Source organism: Salvelinus alpinus, chromosome 10, assembly GCF_045679555.1.
Source record: "Salvelinus alpinus chromosome 10, SLU_Salpinus.1, whole genome shotgun sequence".
NCBI lineage: Eukaryota > Metazoa > Chordata > Actinopteri > Salmoniformes > Salmonidae > Salvelinus > Salvelinus alpinus.
In genome coordinates this window covers 26655299-26672282 of record NC_092095.1, presented here as the reverse complement: position 1 = coordinate 26672282, position 16984 = coordinate 26655299, and the positions used below count along the sequence as shown (strand labels likewise).

General features: G+C 42.8%; 1 protein-coding gene across 6 annotated transcripts in view; it reads right to left on the bottom strand.

The window, feature by feature from the left end:
• slc12a7b (solute carrier family 12 member 7b) overlaps positions 1 to 12120 on the bottom strand; it is a 70452-nt gene extending 58332 nt beyond the window's left edge. For 2 of the 6 annotated variants that reach the window (XM_071328683.1, XM_071328684.1), the window contains exon 1: positions 11890 to 12118. In XM_071328683.1, coding sequence (XP_071184784.1) covers positions 11890 to 12028 — 139 coding nt within the window. In that variant the 5' untranslated portion in view covers positions 12029 to 12118. Of the gene's footprint in view, positions 1 to 2081; positions 2548 to 11889 lie in introns of those variants that run through there. The other 4 variants (XM_071328681.1, XM_071328685.1, XM_071328680.1 and 1 more) reach the window with 3 other exon arrangements.
• Positions 12121 to 16984: the final 4864 nt, after the last annotated feature.

Genomic DNA, 16984 nt, shown 5'->3' with positions numbered 1-16984 from the left:
ACAGAATGTTTCACCTGCTCTGTACAGTGACTGTGTCCATACTGGTAGGTTATAACCAATCCATGTCAAGGAAGGCCATACACAAGCATGGTAAATCAGCTAGCTGCAACCTAACGTTACAATCATCCAACTGCATTGTTTTTCACATCCACTGAGCAAACATGCCATCAGCACAGATTATTTTGGTCAATGTAAATTCTAATTGGACAAACATGAAAAGGCACTGCTTCTCATTTGGGGAGAACTAAATTTAGCTCTGCTCAAAATTCTGTTTTAACCAAACCACAAAAGATGCCTGTTTATAGAAAGGGCTGTCTTTTCCAAGCCAAGGCCAATGGAACTAGCCCAGCTGTTTAGTTTGGCTGGCTAGTGCAATATGCTAAAAGCACGATGGCTTTAGCTTCGTAAACCTTTGAATGCAATGCATAAGTGCATGCTACATCTGAAATGGTTTACTTGTACCCTGTTATTCAATGTTTTTCTCCTTTTGTTGAGCTCAGGAATAATTTGACACAGATGTCAGCTTTGTGTTCAGTTCCAGTTGAAATACTCCTAAAGAATGAGGGAGAGGCGGAAAGAGACAGACAGAGAGGTGTTGCTTGCCTTCCCGAAATATCTGGTGGGGATGTGAGCACAAAATATTGGGGTAAGACAATAGACTGACAAACACCTGAAGAAGAGGTCATGATTGTCTCAAATTTCCCCATGTTTTTCATCTTGATCTAACCAGTCTAGTATTGTTATTAAGGGGAGTGAGTGTTATATATGCACTACAAAGCAGAAACCAGACCCATTAGCCAACAACTAGACCAATCAATAACACTGGCTGCTATCTGACTCTCGCTTTCAGAGTCAACAACATCAATGCATGGGTTTCAAACCCGTTCCCAAACCCCTTCCCAACAGACAGACCCCTGCCAGACAGCTTATATAACCCACCATAATGGACACCACTCTTCTTCCCAGTCTGTAGAATCTCACACAGTGGGCGGCCGTAATTGTGCATCGCGATGGAAATTAGGAGGAGGACCCTGATTGGCCCTCGCCTTGTGAAACAGTAGGAAAAGTAAAACAGTAACAACTGTTTGGCACAACAATGGGGACTCTGTGCAGTTCGTTAGTAAAGACTTGTGGGAAGTTAAACTTAATGACCTACCCTCGTTAGGGCTTGTAATTAAGAGTTGGTTCTGGTGTTGAACACGGGAAAGATGATGCAGTGGAACAGCATAATATATAATAATAATAATAATAATAGTCATTTAGCAGACGCTTTTATCCAAAGCGACTTAAGTCACGCATTCATACATTTTACATGCTCTACCAACTGAGCCTACAGAAGACCACGTGGAATCCCTGTGGTAAGCTGTATAGTAGCAACACATAGTAGTTTGTAGCAGTATGCTAATGGCACAAAAAGACACTTGCGTCTTATTATGCCTCTGGATGCTACGGCTAATTATTTCTGCCAAAAGGTGACTGTGGAAAGACTGAGGAAAGGGAACAATGAGACGAAGAAGTGTGGTAGCGTAGCACTGCAAAAGTGGATCAGAGAGCGAGAGAAAGACAACGAGAACGAGAGAGAAAAAGAGGATAAGTGGGAGTCGTGACAAAAACAAGAAAACAGAGGCTTCGGAAGCACTTCTCTCACTTGAGTGTGTTGAGAGGTTCAGAAGGGTGAGACTCCATCTACTTAATTCCCAAAACCCGCAGAAACACAGCCTTAAATGACACCTAACAAAAACCCAGCTCAGCCCAAGTGTATAGCCAAAGCAATTCTATCCCTAAACTGACCTGGCCACTTCTTTATTAGGGTCAAGAAAGTAACGCGCTTCAACCTTTCCCTTATCAACCATCACCTTGCAATATATGTGATCCGATACCTGTATCTGATAACACAACCATGTTCATCCAATATACTGTATACACCTGATACGACAAAACACAGCCAAAACACAACTACAGAGTCATGCTCAACTTAGCAACAGATATTCTAGCCCATTGAAGTAATGTGCTCATCTCCCTTGCAGGGTGGAGGGAGTGAGTCGTGTGGAGAGCAAAAGCCCCCAAAATCCTTCTCTCACCTGGGAAGGGGGCATCCTCATCTTCCTCTCTGAAAACATTGTTGTCGTCTACATCATCGTCCTCCCGGGACTTCCTGCCATCCTTCACAGGAACCACTGTGAAGTTTGTAGGCATTGTCACACCATGTGCCTCTCCTTCTCGCCTTCTCTGTTCAGTTGTTTGCTTTGGTTTTATTCTAGGTATCTCCCTCCCTCTCTGTCCCTCTGGGCTCGTGCTCTGCCGTTGGTTCGAAGTTCTCCGTTTTTGCCCCTATCGCTTGGATACCGGGTGCCCAATGTGACCAGCCCTCCCTCTTCAAGTACGGAAACGCTGAACTGCCCCGCCCTGTAGAGGAAGGCTCGGCTCGACACACACCGTAACGTCTCGATCTGCCCGGGGTCAGCTGTATTTCACATACTCACTCCACAACACAGTACTGTCTGTGTGAGAGCACAGAAAAAGGAAGCAGACAGCATTGATAATGGAGTTACACTGACAGGGGTGGGGTGACATTACTTCCTCTCCTTGGTCACCTAAACCACACACCCTAACAGAGAGAGCTGGGCTGTGTCACAGACACACAAAGAGGCGGAGGAGGAGGGTTTGGAATAAGAGCCTATGTGGGGTTATCAGCCCCAGTGAGAGGGGTAGCCGCTGGTGAAACTGTGATCGTCCTGCTTATCTCTCCAGTGTGATTCAGAAGGGTTAGCAACGCCTCCCAGACAGCCCCTTCAGGCAGCGATGGACGGACACACTCTCCCCCATGGCGCCTGGCTTGGAGAGGTTTAGATAGTGTGACCATGTGACTCCACTGTCTACAGCGTTCCTGTGTGTGAAGCCATGGGAAATCCCACTTCACATAGATTACCACAGAAAAGTATTGTGTTACTGTTAAATCATTCTAGTATTTTAACAGCCCTTCCCTCGGCAGGTAGAATAACAGCCCCAGGCCAGTTTCAGCCCCAAAGGAGGCTGATAGAGAGTTCTGGCAACAAGGACACATCTGGCATATCCTCTCACAGCCGAGTCAAACACAACCGGAACCCCTCCTCAGAATATCACCAATGTTCAGGAGGATCAAAGGGGAGGGGAGCCTCCTCTGGAAGTCCAGAGAATAGATGTTACGAGAACAGCACTCTCACTTGCATATGAAGCAGCAGCCCATGTCCGTTTCAGAAAACAAAGGGTACTGTAGTCACGTACACATTGACTGCTCAGGGTCAGTGTGTTTCTTCAGTTCAAGTGGTGCTCTGTTGCATTTGACTAGCCAACAGTGGCAAGAAAGTGAATCTGTCCATGGTGCTACTTCGAACTGCTTGTCAGTTATATAACTGAGTATGTGCAGGTAATGCCATTTTTCTGTCTTTAGTCCCGGCATGTAGAATATCCTGAAAATGTCCTGTCGACTGATCATTGATCTGTTCAGCGTATGTATTCTTCACACTTGTGAGTTGACGTGCACAAACAGTTGCACTTGTCTGTCGTGTCCGATACATGTTCTGGGAATCAGTGATTGCAAATTGCATTAAGCAGGCAGTGAGGCAGGCTCTGACAGGGGTGGCCAGGAGCAGATCATGTTCCTCCTCTTCTGGGAAGATTCTCCAGTCACTCACACAGTAAAAGGAGAATAGGCCTCAGCAGTGCTTTAGAAACCTAGGCTAACACAACTGGGAGGTAGCCTAGAGGATGGAGACGTGCAGAAGCTAACCAACGCTTTGCTCGGTTTCTTTTGTCCACATCTCACAAGTGTCTTCCACCAGTACAGAATGGTCACATGCATAAACATGTTCATCCATATCAGTTGGTCTGATAATGTTGAGAAAGCAAATCCTATTTTCAAGGAATCCCGTGCTATTGAGGACTCGAGAACTGACTGTAGCATGAAGACTACCTAAGGCGTTCTTCGTGTAAAACGCTCCAGAGATCCACACTCTGCCAGTGTGCCACAGCCTGAGGGGCAGAGAGGGAGATCATAGATGATCCATCTTAGAGACTAGAGGAATGTCTAATCATGAAGGATTTGACTTTGTGTACGCAGAGAATCCCTCTTCGCATTCTGAAGTCATTCCAGGGTGGTTGGAGGGTAAGGATAGGCAATCAGGGGGGGATATTGGAAAATACCTGGGAAACAAACAATCTACGGTAACTATAGATGTGGCGGATGCACCCAGTGTAACTTCACGAACAAATGCAATGTTCAATCCCCCTATTACGGGCAAGGCCATGAAGATTAAGGGCATCATTACATGTTCCACAAAAATGGTGATATACCTGATCAAGTGTATTTGTGGTCTATGCTATGTAGAAAAAACAAAACAAGCTCTGAAAACAAGGATAGCAGAACACAGGAGTAATATCAGGACCCTTGACCAGAGAAACTCTGTGGCTGCACATTTCATGGAGGCTCGTCACAACATTAGCTCTTTGAGATACATTGGCATCGAACATGTTAAGACTCCTAGGAGAGGCGGATATACTGATAGTCTATTATTGAGAAGAGAATTGTATTGGATTCACCATATGTGTACCATGTCTCCAAGAGGTCTGAATCAAGAGTTTGATATCAGACCATTTCTTACCTGAATGTTAATTTACTTTGATTTGTCTTGCCTTCCAGGTTACCCACTTTGTCATTTTGTAAATATATATTATTTTCTGGAACCATTACATGCACCCATCTCATTGTTATATCAAGGCACAAGGCGAGACCCAAATGCAGACACAGGAGGCAGATGGTTGGAGTCTTACAATGTTTATTAATCAAAAGGGGTAGGCAAGAGAAAGGTCAAAACCAGGTCAGAGTCCAGGAGGTACAGAGTGGCACACAGGCTCGTGGTCAAGGCAGGCAGAATGGTCAGGCAGGCGGGTACAAAGTCCAGAAACAGGCAAGGGTCAAAACCAGGAGGACTTGAAAAAGGAGAATGCAAAAAACAGGAGAACGGGAAAAACGCTGGTTGAAACATACAAGACAAACTGGCACAGAGAGACAGGAAACACAGGGATAAATACACTGTGGAAAATAAGCGACACCTGGAGTGGTTGGAGACAATCACAAGGACAGGTGAAACAGATCAGGGCGTGATAATTATTTCATTATTAGAGGTATAAAAATGTTTTTTGCACCCACCATGCGTCATGTCCGCAATGTCCGCAATGGTCATGTGAGGTGAAATGTGTATATTTTGGGATGTGAACACTCAGTGTGTTTGACCTGACGAAGATCCGTTTCGAATCGAAACGTTGTCAATGAAGCGGTGAATTGGGAGCTTTAACAGTGTGCGAGCCTTCTCGTTCTAAACAAACAATCTACGACACTGTTGGAAACAACTGAACAGGGCTGTGGACAAAGGTCACCAAAGGGTTAAACAGTGTCACAGATGAATGTGTTGAGGTCACACAGCATGCCGTCCAATGTAGGTCAACAACTCTAAAGGCCTGTTCCCTAAGGTATTATTATTCCTTGTGTATTACCAATAACCTATACAGCACCTGTGTCTCCTTTAAATAGGCAGGGCAGCATGAGAAGCTATCACCCATCTTATTTTGCATTACTCTGACATGTATTTGAGTTGAACTATGAATTTCTCCTGCGCTCTGGTAACATTTCCATAGATTTTATTGACGTCAAATTCCCAGGAGGCTGCTGAGGGGAGAATGGCTGGAAGGGAGCGAATGGAATGTCACCAAACCTGGAAACCATGTGTTTGATGTGTTTAATACAATTTCACCAATTCCGCTCCAGCCATTACCATGAGCCCGCTCTCCCCAATTAAAGTGTCACCAACCTCCTGTGGTCAAAGTGATGATTAAGTAGGTGGTATATAGGCTATATAAACAGTATACCAAATATAAATTGAAGCTGGAAGGCAATGCATTGAATGGAGGGGAAGGGTGTAGGGGATGGGACTTCAAGAGAAGGTTACTACCTTTCAGAGTAAGATCTAAAAATACTATCTATTGCCCATTCCTAGCAGAGCAGATTGTATCGTATTGCTTGCCCTGGCCGGAATATGGAATATCGAGCGATGGGGAAACATCAGAAACACAGAGAGATAGGGTTTCTAATGGATCCACGTCAAAGTACAGCCCAAGGACAGTGAGCCATGTCTATAGACTCCGCTTTCTCAATGTTTATTTACACTTCCTTCCTGCCCATTGAGAAGATTACAGGCCAAGTCAATTACCCTTTTGATATTGGGGAAGAGGTCCCTGCGCTGAGATCTGAAACCCAAACAGACAGTACAAGGGAGTTGTTGTGACAGCAAATAAGCCCTCGGCTGTAATCTGCTACAGTGTGTCTGACAGCAGCTCCATAAGAACATAACATAACAAAGCTGACTCATATTGTACAGACAGAGGTGGTTCTCCATTTCAAAACAAATCTTCCATGTAACGTTATGCTGGAGGTTTAAGCCACCCCTTTTCCTCAAGAGTAAACAGGACCAGAGCAGGATTTGAGATGAATGGTGGCACACTGCTGCCCCTCTCTGGCCATGAGAAGAATCACACCACCAGTGGATGGCACTGGAGGCCAAGGTACTGTACCTTCCTTCACAAGCTAGCCAATAGGAAAGCTTTTATATGTATATCTGCTCTATTCACATCGTGGTGGAAAATGAGGAAAGCTAATAAATGAAATGGAACCCTGCAATAATTCAATGGAAACAAACTATTGGCTATGGTGTATATTACGCAGCTATAAAACTCAATACAATTCCCCGGGGAAAAATGACAGAGGAAAAACGGCAGTAGGCATAACTGCCAGGCGGACCAGCCACAATTCAGAAGCATTCATATTTCATTTGAAAAACAAATCCATGCTGGCAAATGAGTTTCATCCCAAGTCAAATTTTCCACAGGTTTAATGGCGAAATAAAAAAGCTCTTTGGTTCTGTTTGCTGGCAACATTTGCATGACATTTTTACATGTTGAGTACAAGACTCATAAAATCAGCCCAAAGCTGAAAAGGGCTCAAGTCCAGACGATTAAATTGACACGAAATGAGACACCAGACCAATCAATCCAGGAAATGTTAGTTAGGCGTCCTCTTTTACAGTCTACAGATTACTGGAAGGTCTGTGTCACCTACAAAGGTCCCAAATCTGACGTCACCCCATTGAAGTTGACATTAACAACCGTTAGACTTAGGTAAGAGTTATGGTTAAGGTTAGGGGTTAAGGTTTAGGGAAGAGTCGTCCCAAGGATCCCGAATAACACTAACCAAACAATCAGCTGACAGAGATGTGTGGCCTCACATTGATTTCCCCTTGCGAAGATTACAGATTGCAGGCTGTGGAAAAACAGGTTTATTCCATTTCAAAACACTCAAGACCAGTCTCTCTCTCCATGGGCAGGGCCAACTGTATGTATAGGCTGAATTACAGGAGGCTCTGTGAAACACGGTGACTCACAACACAGTATGTGTCTAACGACAGTGACTGTGTTGAGCCATCAGTAAGAGCTGAGCACTCCATCCAGACGACTGAGTCCTCATCAATCCCTTTGTAATCTCTGGCGTCCCTGACATCTGGAGGATGTATCCTATTTATAGTCTCTCCCAATCCCAAATGTGCAGTGTTCAATGGGAGAGCAGCATGGTTGAGATTAATGGTCAATTCCATTTAAAATCCATCTATTCCGGATATTAATTGAAATCCTTATTAAAGAAGCTCTATGAATGAAGTCTATGGATAACTGCTAGAAATCTGCCCTAACTGCTGGTCAAAGCACATTTAACACCACATTAGATAGGGCTCAAGAGAGTTGTTAAGACATTATCTTTGACATTTTGTAGTCACCTATTTTCTCTATTTCCAAACTCCAATGTCTAAGGACTAAGAAACAGCCCTGGAAAGTTTTTTTTAAGTATGGTGGCAGGGTTTCTTGAGTGCTCAGGAAAAAAAAAAGCTGAAAAAGTACTGGGCAATTACACAGTAACGCCGAGACCTTTTCACTTTAAAATGTATGCCAGGCAAAAAACGTTGACTGCAAAGTCGAACAAACCATACAGCTATATGCAGAAGTCTACTTTTAACAAATGCCACTGAAAATGTTACTAAAACACATTTACTTGAGGAACAGTGCAGATACAAAGTTTGGTAACAGAATGACAGTAAAATCTCCCTCAGTTTTTTATGTGACACCTTGAGTTTGAAAAAATCTATTTCGGTTATTGAACTACGGAATGACAGTAACAGAATGACATGAGTCATTGATCTGTACTATACATTAATGCATAATTATGAACATACTGTATATCTTCATGGTGATATATCCTGAATAGATACACAAAGGTAGAAAAATTTAATATTCTCCTATTACTCTACACACTGGCTATTATTCTAATGAGCTCGTCTCCAAAACTACCTCGGAGGGTTTAGAGCTTGGGGTAGTCAACTCATACAAGTACTTGGGAGTATGGCTAGATGGTACGCACACTGTCCTTCTCTAAGCACATATCAAAGCTTTGGGCAAAAGTTAAATCCAGACTTGGTTTCCTCCTCTTTCGACACAGCTGCCAAACTAACCCTGATTCAGATGACCATTCTACCCATGCTAGATTACGGAGACGTAATTTATAGATAGGCAGGTCAGGGTGCTCTCAAGCGGCTAGATGTTCTTTACCATTCAGCCATCAGATTTGCCACCAATGCTCCTTATAGGACACATCACTGCACTCTATTATCCTCTGTAAACTGGTCATCTCTCTATACCCGGCGCAAGACTCACTGGTTGATGCTTATTTAGAAAACCCTCTTAGGCCTCACGCCACCCTATCTGAGATACCTACTGCAGCCCTCATCCTCCACATACAACACCCGTTCTGCCAGTCACATTATGTTAAAAGTCCCCAAAGCACACACATCCATCCCTGGGTCGCTCCTCTTTTCAGTTCGCTGCAGCTAGCGACTGGAACGAGCTGCAACAAACACCCAAACTGGACAGTTTTATCTCCATCTATACATTCAAAGACTCAATCATGGACACTCTTACTGACCAGGGATGCAAACTGGTGAGTGCCCAAAAAGGTGCTACTTTTTTTGGTTGGTGCACTGAGACATGCAAAAAAATCCCTGCTAGGGGGAATGCATGTTTTAACTAATTAAACAACAAAGAATATGATCTACATGATCAGTCTCTGTGTGTAAAATAAAAAGTGGTTAATGTGAACCTAACTCACAGCTAAAAAATGTAGGGAAAGCAATCCAATGTTATTTGTTGCCTAGACTTTACTGCAAATGACACTCAAGTCTTGAGAGAAAAACCAATACACTAATATTGCAGTTAGCCATGACAGCCTTTATAATAGAACACTTGTGACCACACAAACACATCTTCATACTGCACTTGGGGGAAAAAACATCTTAATGTAGAAATAGAATGAAACAAACAGGTATTCTATTTGTGTTCTAATATAGTGGCAATTATAGTAGACATCAATTAAGTGCACAAGGCTACATTTGTGCAAAAATAATGTTCACTGAGTAAAAAATGTAATAAAAACTTTGTGTCAGTGAGGGGGGATTAACTGTCAAGTTCAACAATACAAAAGCAATATATTTGGGCTACACTGCACGTTATTACATTGTACACTTTCTGCCTGTGGACATCTGTTCTACATTGTGCCAGCAGAGCATGATACCCTTTTTGGCATAATTTATCTCTTTCAGGCAGAGAGTACACCTGGCATACCACTTTTTATCCACTGTATTGAAAGAGAGAAATGGTGTGGCGTTTCTTTCAACTCTTTTCAAACAATAAACTCAATTATTTGATCAGCTAAGTTGGCTAATGTTTCTCAACATTTTTCTGGCTAGCTAACGGAGAATTCGATCCAGCTACCACTAGTATAGCATGATACTTAACAATGCTAACAATAGTTGTTCCACCACACTTTCTCCCTCAACTCAAAAGTACGCTTCATCACCTTCTCACCCCCGTCTCCGTGGTCAGGCTTCTCACCTATCTCTGTGTTATCGTTCAGGGACGTGCTGCTGTAACTGGCAAACACTTCAGGACACTTCAGGATTTTGGCAATTATGCCCTTTAAGTACTTCACCAGAGTCAGATGAAATTTAGGATACCATTTTTATGTCTCTGCATCCAGGATGAAGGAAGTTAGAGGTCGTTTTGTATGCCAATGCTAACTAGCATGCTAGTAGATACCCATAAACACAATTATGAGTAAAAACACTAATTGTGAGTAAAAACACTAACTAATTGGTCAATTTACCTTTACTTGTTACTTCTGTGAACTTTCACAATCCTCCCTCCTCATGAGGGAGAGAAATTAGAAAATATCTTAAAGATATGTGGGGTTTTGGTAAAAGAATGACAAGACACTAGGCTATGTGTCTTACAGAAGGCAAACAATTTCTGCAAAACTAAATATAAATGTTGATATTGGCAGGGGCCTTTACCTCAACATAATGTGTTGGATTTCTAATACCTTAAGACCTTTTCTAGTAGATGTTTTTTAAGATCCCTTTTCCATCTTTGTGACAAGAAATCAAAGCTTTGGCTTATTCCTAATTTTAGGATGGAAAATAGTTGAAAAACATATCTATGCTTTCATTTGCGAAAAATATACATTCTTAGCTTTCATTTGACACCAAATGTGATATGCTCCTCTAAAAACTTCACGTTGGAGCTAATGGCTCTTTTTACATGGAAATTACCAATGATTTATATATACACATACATACACTAGATGACATATAGAATTTATAAAAAAATATCAAGTTTGCGGAAGTAAGGAGATAGAGGAAACAGATTCCAAACAGATTCCAAACCCAGGAGAATTGGAGAATCTGAGCTGAGATAACTATTGTAAATAGTAAATGTGCTTCTCTCACTGAAACACATAACATTACACAAACACAATAATGCACTGCGCGCACATGCTCTCTCGTTCTCTCGCGCGCTCTCTCTCTCTCTCAAATGTACTTGTTTTGGAGCTAACTCTCTCTCTTGACATGGCATATCACAATTTGAATTTGCCCTTTTAATAATAACAGCTCTATAAGAATGTTTTTCATGCTGCAATAAATCTATACAGTCTTGTGCGATCACAACCACACTAAGAAAAGCCAATCAAAATACAGAGCCGACTGCTTTCGATTCTATATTCAGAAATAGTGGAGAGTCTACTCATGCACAGGCAAGGCCTTGCATAGCTTCCCAAAATTAAACTAGTAATGTTGTTTATTTGCGAGAACATCCTCATGAAGTATGTCTTTCAGAATCTCACTGATAGTGCACCTTTCTATATTCAGGTGGACAACTATTGGTTGAAATGGGGTAAAGTTGTAAATTATCTATTCTTTAATTGGTTATCCCTGGTGATGCTTGCTTGACAATTCAGTCTAATTTTAGAGGAGTGCACTTTCACTGCAACCTGTTGCCATGCAACACCCGACTGGTGGTAGGCGGGACACAAACAGCTTTAAAAAGACAAGCTTATACATAATTGCAAAATTATTAAACATGACTATCATCATCAATTATTACAGTTGTGCAAAATAGCAGCAGAACAGAATAACGAATGTAGGAAAAACAGCTGTGAATGTCATGGAGAAGTAGGTTAATTAACGTTAGCTAGGGAATTATTTAATTACGATCACTCACAAACATAAAATGTAGGCCCTATGTACGTGCACATAATACAGCTGTCGCTCATTTCAACTCGTTCCTAATGTGTGGGAAGTAACATACATAAAGTTATATACAAACCACAGGGTTAGATAAGCATAAACAACCCGTAGTGAAATACATAGCTAATCCCGAGTGGATAATAACGGCTTGAGTAGGAGACAGGTAACATTTTACCGTATCTGTTGGGCTCCCTACTGTACTCGAGGACAGGAACAGCGTCTTGCGGTTCTATGGAGTAGCCTTCTGCCCCTTCGCTTTCAGAGCACTGCTCGTTGCCCTGACCGACAGGGACGACCACAAACCTGTCGCTCATTCCCTCCTGCGTCCTCCCTTATCACACTTCTTACAATGGAGAAAAACTTCGGGGCTCGAAGCGGCTTGTGCTGTGATTCAAACTCAGCAGTCTAATCTGCAACGGGCTAGCAGGTACACATGACAGTATGTATGGGACACGAGCGCTGACCCATGGTTTAAAACACTCAAGGCGTGTCCATCGCATAGTGTCCTTTCATTGGCTGGGGGCCTCGCGTACCGGTGTCAATCCGCTCAAATTATATTTCAGAATAGGGTTATTTATGAAATAAGTGTCCTGAATATCATAATGATACCAGCACAATCTCTTTCTAACATTCACAGACTTCTTTTGTATTTTTGTGATGGTTTTCTCAAAATATGACCTGGTAGTGCGTTCACAGGCTACTAGAATGAGAACACAGGTGTGTTTGCAGCACGTGGGATATGCTCGGTTGTTTGCCAGTATGTCTTGCCTTTGTACCTTCCTCATCATTATGTGTGATTGTGCAACGTATAATCATAGCATATGTGATTAAATGGAGTCCACACAGATTCTTACTGTGTGGTAATTGATTGCATGTCAACATCACTGCAGCCTGCAGTGTATTTCTTACATTCTCAACCTTTATGTTGTTTTTGTCGGTAAGCATGTAAAGAACAGAGTTTGATTTTTTTCTTAAAAGTTTTTTAAATGTAACCTTTATTTCTTAAAAAAAATGTTTTTAACCTTTATTTAACCAGTTAGGCCAGTTGGGAACAAGTTCTCATTTACAACTGCGACCTGGCCAAGATAAAGCAAAGCAGTGCGACAAAAACAACACAGAGTTACACATGAGATAAACAAACCTACAGTGTGTGCAAATGAAAATCTGTACACAGTGTGTGCAAATGAAGTAAGGAGGTAAGGCAATAAATAGGCCAAAAGTGGCGAAGTAATTACAATTTAGCAATTTACACTGGAGTGATATATGTGCAGATGAGGACGTGCAAGTAGAAATACTGGTGTGCAAAAGAGCAGAAAAACAAAAAATATGAGAATGAGGTAGGTAGTTGGTTGGATGGGCTATTTACAGATGGGCTGTGTACAGCTGCAGCGATCGGTAAGCTGTTCTGACAGCTGATGCTTAAAGTTAGTGAGGGAGATATAAGTCTTCAACTTCAGTGATTTTTGCAATTCGTTCCAGTCATTGGCAGCAGAGAACTGGAAGGAAAGGCGGCCAAAGTAGGTGTTGGCTTTGGGGATGACCAGTGGAATATACCTGCTGGAGCGCGTGCTACGGGTGGGTGTTGCTATGGTGACCAGTGAGCTGAGATAAGGAGGAGCTTTACCTAGCAAAGACTTATAGATGACCTGGAGCCAGTGGGTCTGGCGGCGAATATGTAGCGAGGGCCAGCCAACGAGAGCATACAGGTCGCAGGGGTGGGTGGTATATGGGGCTTTGATGACAAAACGGATCTCACTGTGATAGACTGCATCCAATTTGCTGAGTAGAGTGTTGGGGGCCATTTTGTAAATGACATCGGCGAAGTCAAGGATCGGTAGGATAGTCAGTTTTACTGCGGTATGTTTGGCAGCATGAGTGAAGTAGGCTTTGTTGTGGAATAGGAAGCCGATTCTAGATTTAATTTTGGATTGGAGATGCTTAATGTGAGTCTGGAAGGAGAGTTTACAGTCTAGCCAGACACCTAGGTATTTTTAGTTGTCCACATATTCTAAGTCAGAACCGTCCAGAGTAGTGATGCTAGTCGGGTTGGCGGGTGCGGGCAGCAATCGGTTGAAGAGCATGCATTTAGTTTTACTAGCATTTAAGAGCAGTTGGAGGCCACGGAAGGAGTGTTGTATGGCATTGAAGCTCATTTGGAGGTTTGTTAACAGTGTCCAAAGAAGGGCCAGATGTATACAGAATGGTGTCATCTGCGTAGAGGTGGATCGAAGAATCACCTGCAGCAAGAGCGACATCGTTGATATATACAGAGAAGAGAGTCGGCCTGAGAATTGAACGCTGTGGCACCCCCATAGAGACTGCCAGAGGTCCGGACAACAGGCCCTCCGATTTGACACACTGAACTCTATCTGAGAAGTAGTTAGTGAACCAGGTGAGGTAGTTATTAGAGAAACCAAGGCTGTTGAGTCTGTCGAAAAGAATACGGTGATTGACAGAGTTGAAAGCCCTGGCCAGGTCGATGAAGACGGCTGCACATTACTGTCTTTTATCGATGGCGGTTATGATATCGTTTAGGACCTTGAGCGTGGCTGAGGTGCATCCGTGACCAGCTCTGAAACCAGATTACATAGCAGAGAAGGTATGGTGGGATTCGAAATGGTCGGTGATCTGTTTGTTCACTTGGATTTCGAAGACTTTAGAAAGGCAGGGCAGGATGGATATGGGTCTGTAACAGTTTGGGTCTAGAGTGTCTCCCCCTTTGAAGAGGGGGATGACCGTGGCCGCTTTCCAATCTTTAGGAATCTCAGACGATATAAAAAGAGAAGTTGAACAGACTAGTAATAGGGGTTGCAACAATGGCAGTGGATCATTTTAGGAAGAGAGGGCCCAGATTGTCTAGCCCAGCTGATTTGTAGGGATCCAGATTTTGCAGCTCTTTCAGAACATCAGCTGTCTAGGCAAGTCATTTAACTAGGCAAGTCAGCTAAGAACAAATTCTTATTTACAATGGCGGCCTACCCTGGCCAAACCCGGACGAAGTTGGGCCAATTCAATCACATGAAGGACAAAACACTCACTGTACAGAAAATGATTAGACTATTATACATCAGTTCACATACAGCGCCTTCGGAAAGCATTCACACCTCTTGACAACATAAAGTTGGCCACCGGATGGCGCAGCGGTCTAAGGCACTGCATCTGCACCCCTCCTGTCTCAGCCTCCAGTATTTATGCTGCAGTAGTTTATGTATCGGGGGGCTAGGGTCAGTCTGTTAAATCTGGAGTACTTCTCCTGTCTTATCCGGTGTCCTGTGTGAATTTAAGTATGCTCTCTCTAATTCTCTCTTTCTCTCTTTCTTTCTCTCTCTCGGAGGACCTAAGCCCTAGGACCATGCCTCAGGACTACCTGGCATGATGCCTCCTTGCTGTCCCCAGTCCACCTGGCCGTGCTGCTGCTCCAGTTTCAACTGTTCTGCCTGCGGCTATGGAACCCTGACCTGTTCACCGGACGTGCTACCTGTCCCAGACCTGCTGTTTTCAACTCTCTAGAGACAGCAGGAGCGGTAGAGAAACTCTCAATGATCGGCTATGAAAAGCCAACTGACATTTACTCCTGAGGTGCTGACTTGTTGCACCCTCGACAACTACTGTGATTATTATTATTTGACCCTGCTGGTCATTTATGAACATTTGAACATCTTGGCCATGTTCTGTTATAATCTCCACCCGGCACAGCCAGAAGAGGACTGGCCACCCCTCATAGCCTGCTTCCTCTCTAGGTTTCTTCCTAGGTTTTGGCCTTTCTAGGGAGTTTTTCCTAGCCACCGTGCTTCTACACCTGCATTGCTTGCTGTTTGGGGTTTTAGGCTGGGTTTCTGTACAGCACTTTGAGAAATCAGCTGATGTAAGAAGGGCTATATAAATCAATTTGATTTGATTTTGATTTGATCTCAGTGCAAGAGCGTCACTACAGTCCCTGGTTTGAGTCCAGGCTGTATCACATCCGGCCGTGATTGGGAGTCCCATAGGGCGGTGCACAATTGGTTCAGCGTTGTCTGTCATTGTTAATAAGAATTTGTTCTTAACTGACTTGCCTAGTTAAATAAATAAATAAAAATAATTGACTCTTTCCACATTTTGTTGTGTTATAGCCTCAATTTAAAATGAATTAGATTGAGACTTGGTGTCATTGGCCTATTAAGAATACTCCATAATGTCAAAGTGGATTATGTTTTTAGAAATGTTGACATATCCATTAAAAATAAAATGCTGAAATGTCTTGAGTCAATAAGTATTCAGCCCCTTTGTTAATGCAAGTGTAAATAATAAATTTGCTTAACAAGTTACATAATGAGTTGCATGGACTCCTTCTGTGTGCTATAATATTGTTTAACATTATTTTTGAATGACTACCTCATCTCTGTACACCACACATACAGTTATCTGTCAGGTCCCTCAGTCGAGCAGTGCATTTCTAAGACAGATTCAACCACAAAGACCAGGGAGGTTTTTCAATGCATCGCAAACAAATACCACCTATTGGTAGATGGCTAAAAACGAGAGAAAATAACAAACATTGAATATCCCTTTGAGCATGGTGCACTAATACACCCAGTCACCACAAAGATACAGGCATCCTACCATGAGGCCAATGGTGACTTTAAAACAGTGGCTGTGATAGGAGAAAACTGAGGATGGATCAGTTTTGTGGAAGTAAGGAGATAGAGGAAACAGATTCCAAAATCCAGGGGAACTGGAGAGTCTGAGCTGCGATGACAAATGATTGTAAATGTGCTCCTCTCACTGAAACAACTACACAATATGTGTTTAGTACTGTACATGTTTCAGTGAGAGAAGCACATTTTATTAGTCACATGAGCCGAATACAACAGCTGTAGACCTTACAGTGAAATGCTTACTTACGAGCCTCTAACCAACAATGCATTTTCAAAAAATACAGATAAGAATAAGAGCAACAGTGAAATGCCAATGCAGAGTCAATGTGCGGGGGCACCGGTTATTTGAGGTAGTATGTACATGTAGGTAGAGTTATTAAAGTTACTATGCATAGATGACAACAGAGAGTAGCGGTGGTGTAAAGAGGGGGTGGGGGGGCACGGCAAATAGTCTGGGTAGCCATTTGACAGATGTTCAGGAGTCTTATGGCTTGGGGTTAGAAGCTGTTTAGAAGCCTCTTGGACCTAGACTTGGTGCTCCGGTACCGCTTGCCGTGCGGTAGCAGAGAGAACAGTCTATGACTAACATGTATTGACTCGTGGGTGTGAATAATTATGTAAAGCTGATATTTC